Genomic DNA, 4,635 nt, shown 5'->3' with positions numbered 1-4,635 from the left:
TACCCTAAATAGAGTACATAAACCTTATTAAAAAGTTTTAAAGTCTTACACCCGACGAATCATTCCACAAATGAATCAGGACAACGAGTTCTGCGTTACCAGCTTTTAAACGATCGATTTTTCATAGCAATTTTTGAACTGAAATTTTATACAAACACAACTAAAACAAATGTACCCTAAATAGAGTACATAAACCTTATTAAAAAGTTTTAAAGACTTACACCTGACGAATCATTCCACAAATGAATCAGGATTGGCTGAACCACATAAAAATCTTGATTTTCAAAAGCATCACTTCAACCTTAATCATTCTCAAGCAAATAAACAAAAACTGATTAACTTTCACTTTCCCAACCCAAAAGCAACAAAAGAACAAGGATTTATTCCACAAGGCTTTTAACACCTTGGCACATAACTTCAATCCTTTGGCAATTGAAGCACAAAGCTTCAACATAATTGACAAATCTAAAAGCAAACACCAAAATACTTACGGCCGCAGAGATCGCTTCGACACGAAGTCGAAACACACCCCATTCGCCTCAAGACGTTCTTGCAGGTTCGTCGTGCCGAAGATGATTCCAGGTGGATAAACTCCCCCCTTTGGCAAGTTGTGCCTCTGGCTCAACACAATAAAAGCACACTGAATCAGTATGATGGGGGTGGTGACATATCCAATCTCAGGGCCTGAAACTCTTGTGATTATCTCAGTATCAGGCTTCGCTTTCCCCTCTGCTGCAAGTCTAACATCACTGTATCCTTCTCCTACAAACCACATCTTAAAACTAGCACTGTCGACTTCTTCTTCTGTCGGTCCTCTGTTGCTAAACCCTCCTAGGGAGAAGAAGGCTGGGAATTTCAGCAGAAGCTTCCTCCCAAATGCAAACATTCCGAGCAGACCGATGAATAAACCGGTTATCATGAACCTTAGGATGCTCCACGGGGACTTCGATCCGATCTTTACGCCGAAGTGGGCAGGTTTGATGGTCAGCCATAGTTGCCTTCTCTTCACAGCGTGCTCGTCGGTTTCGTCGGCGCCTTGAAGACCTTCCGGGTTCTCTGTCAGAGCGGCAAGTGTTCGACGAACGACGATGGCATCAGCTGAGGGTAGTTTCAGCGCCCAGAGGGCCAATGACTTCTGCTTCTCAATTGATTTAGGCTTGAAGGGAGGACCAGGAATCTGAGGTAAGAATGAATCTAGTATATATCATTTCTGAGAGTTTTATGTGGTTAGAATTTGAAAATAATGAGATTAAATATATGCATAAAAGAGAATTAGAGAAACTGAATGTAAAAAATCTTACAACAAGAAATTTTTTTGAAAGATTTAGATACATACTGCTCAATTCATATGTATTTAAATATCTAAAATCAAAACTTCAATTGCCACATATATGTCATCTCGCCTATACATGAAAAGATGTATTTCATGTTTTGAAGTCAAAATAGTGGTGTTTTTCAAGAGAAATAAAAGAATTGGTGCTAAAAATGTAAGGAAGTAAAGTTGAAGCCTTAGAAATGTAAATACATAGGAATTGGGTGGTATATGTGTAAATGCCCCAAAATGTTTTCAAATCTTAACAATGAAAATAGAGAAGAAAAACAAATCAAGCCATTAGATTAGCTCTTGTTTTTCATGGAACTGACCTATATGAATTATATTAGAAAGGTCCGGAAAATTAAGACAGGACACTCCATTCTCAGTAATTCCCAGATTCCTTCGACTGATAAGTTCCTACCATATATCGACTAAGAATTGAACCTGACATTTAACAAAAAAAAGGAAAAGAAAGGAGGACCTAAAAGATTTTTATGGGCTCACCAAGTAACCAAGGAAACACAACTAATGAAGAAATTCCAGCAGTGACGGAAGTCGGAACCAGCCTTTCTTTTGAGGAGAAGCAAATCTATTACATCAATAAATTTAATGTCAGTCACACTTCACTGTTTAGATAACAAAATATATATTTCGGCCCTTGATTCAAATCACCTGATAAACCTCCATAGAAGTTTAAATAGGCTCAAATTTGAGTATGTCAACTCCATAAGTAATCCAATAAAAAGACATTTATAGGTAAAAATTAATCAAACATAAATCATTATAAGTTTAATAGCAATAAAAAGAATTCAACGTGCGGGTATGATAGTGAGGTTGAGCGGAGCGTTAGGATGAGGCCGAGCAGAGGGAGTCCTAAGCACGCGAGCTAGAGGGGAGCAACCCAAGTGGAGCGTCGGAGTGAGGCAGAGCAAGGACGAGCAATATGAAAGATTTGGGTGATATAAATTTAAAATACAAAAAATTAGGAGTTAAATATGTAAATATATAGAAAATGGGTGGTATGTATGTAAATGTCTGTCGGTCAACTTTTTCGATGGATTTGAAAATATGAATATAAAATATATATAAGAAAAATAATTTTTGAGATTTAATTTAATATAATAGATATACAGTTTGAGTTTTAAAAGTAGTATGTTTTAATTTTTGAAAAATGAGACCAAATGGATCTCATTAGTCCAATAGTTTGCATAATCGTGTCTGATACCGCGAATACTACACTCTCCCGAAAGATAAGTGTAGATCTCGGCGATAGACCCAATCCTGCAAACTAAGAGATTTGCGACATCTATTTGGTCTACGAACCTTTTTATGTATGACCGACAAGTTCCCCTATCTAATACAAAGATTAAATAGAGTTTATTTTACCTGGGGTCCAAGTTCCCTATAAAGGCAAACCCCTATAGTTATATACATCTCAAATGACTGGAGTCACTTGAGAAAACTCTCAATAATGATCAGAGGTATTGGTCTTCAAGATTTCAAAGTTTAGGTTTTTACGGTAGGACGTGGAAAGGCAAATGAGAGTGGCTCAAATATGAACAGTTATTCTAGGAGTCCAAAGAAAGGAACAAGTAGGGGATATCATAGATCCTAAGGAGAACCCTCAGTGATTTCCTAAACTATCCTACTGTGTGGCTGCATTTTTAAAGATGACGTTATTCAATTGTTCAATCCTGCAAATTTTATTATTTGGGACTTATATTTGCATAATACCCGATTATGCAAATAACCCGCAAAAATAAGACGGATTATGTCGTGTCACAAGACAACCTCGGAACCTAAGGCGTGTTAGGACTTACGCTGCACAACATGGTTGTACAAGAGCCTAAAAAGGGAGTGTGAGGATTTACGTCGCGCTATGCGAGCTACCTCGAAGTCCTATGCGTTGTTATTATACTAGGAAAGGATAATGCTGAAGAAGATTCTCTTGTTGCTCACTCCAAGCTCCTCGTCGTGTTGGCCACAAAGTTGACTCCAAGCTCCTGTCGTCGCGATGACTCCAGGGTTTAAGTGTTTGAGTTTGAGAGTTTATGTTTCACAGTTTTGGTGTCAAAGTTTGGTTTTGTTTTGTTTCGGTTGGTTTTGTTTTGTTTCGGAGTTTGGTTTTGTTTTGTTTCGGTTTTGATTTTGCATGCAGAGTAGTCAAATTGCAGGTAAATAAAAGTTACTTGAAAGATAAAAATGTAAAAATACAGTAAAGTAAAATGTTGTAAATAAACTGTAAAAGTGTACCTGGGCATCTGTTACTGTTGTGCGATTAATATTCTGATCGTAATATGATTTGTAGCATATTTAAACATACTTGCAAGAAAAATAAATAAGGCAAGAAAACCCTGCATAAAAGCCATAAAAACGAGTAGTAGAAATCACAAGCAAAAGAAACCTGTAACCACATATGACAGATCAAGACTGGGTATAAGACATTAGTAAGAAGCTGGATTGTGTGCTGCCCGACCTTGAGTAAGAGTTGCCAACTCGACAATCTACGGAATCTCGACAATCTACGGATGACAGTCCTTAATCTCAATCCAAGTGACTAGCCGTAGATCTTTATAAATTTTCATAGAAAAATTATTTAATTTTCATGCAAAAGCTGTTGTTTAAGTATTTTTTATGCAGAATTCTTTTTAACATGCAAATAGGATTTTGTTTTATTTTCGTAAATACTTTTGTAAAATCGTGTAGTCCACAGGTTAGTCACTTTAATCGTGCTAGAACTACTGACAACCTAAGAGCATCGGGGCAACAATCCCACCAAGGGTCGATGAATAACATCATCGATCTTTTCCTCTCTCTTATAGAAGGTCATTGAGGTAGGAGATAATATTCTAATAACCTCGTTTAAGCACACATAAACAATGTCGTCATCGCCCTCGCCACCTAGATCCTAAACTCATCCTAGTCCGATGATCCATATGTAACATTAACAAATTTATCTAATTGTCAGAAGGATTTGAGTGTAATATTCAAGCTCAAATCCCGATGCACTGAGTGTCATTGTATGTTAAGTCATTGCGGGAATTTCACTGTTGATCTACTTAAGGAAGCACAAACTACGCTTCGGTGCATTCTCATGTCTAGTGTCTTAATCAGTTTGTGAATCAAGGTCAAACGTCAAGTTTTATTATTTATTCAAAAATTATGTGGATGAACGCTCACCTAGGGTGTGCTCCTAAAATCTAAGAAGTCTATGCTGAGAACTAGGTGGATGGGTTCTCACCTAGAGTGTGCACCTAAAGTCTAGGAGGTCTACACTGAGAACTAAACGGATGGACTCTCACCTAGGGTATGCTCCTAAA

At 37.3% G+C, this 4,635-nt stretch overlaps 1 protein-coding gene across 1 annotated transcript in view; it reads right to left on the bottom strand.

Moving 5' to 3' along the window:
- Nucleotides 1-275: 275 nt before the first annotated feature.
- Nucleotides 276-4,635, bottom strand: part of LOC110019554 (probable mitochondrial saccharopine dehydrogenase-like oxidoreductase At5g39410) — a 17,052-nt gene continuing 12,692 nt past the window's right edge. Inside the window, exon 2 of the mRNA XM_020717264.1 lies at nucleotides 276-1,177. Coding sequence (XP_020572923.1) covers nucleotides 488-1,177 — 690 coding nt within the window. The 3' untranslated portion in view covers nucleotides 276-487. The remainder of the gene's footprint in view (nucleotides 1,178-4,635) is intronic.

This window comes from Phalaenopsis equestris, unplaced genomic scaffold (genome assembly GCF_001263595.1).
Source record: "Phalaenopsis equestris unplaced genomic scaffold, ASM126359v1 Scaffold000061, whole genome shotgun sequence".
In the NCBI taxonomy this organism is placed as follows: domain Eukaryota; kingdom Viridiplantae; phylum Streptophyta; class Magnoliopsida; order Asparagales; family Orchidaceae; genus Phalaenopsis; species Phalaenopsis equestris.
Note: the sequence above shows the minus strand (reverse complement) of the source record. Positions and strands in the feature narration are given on the sequence as shown.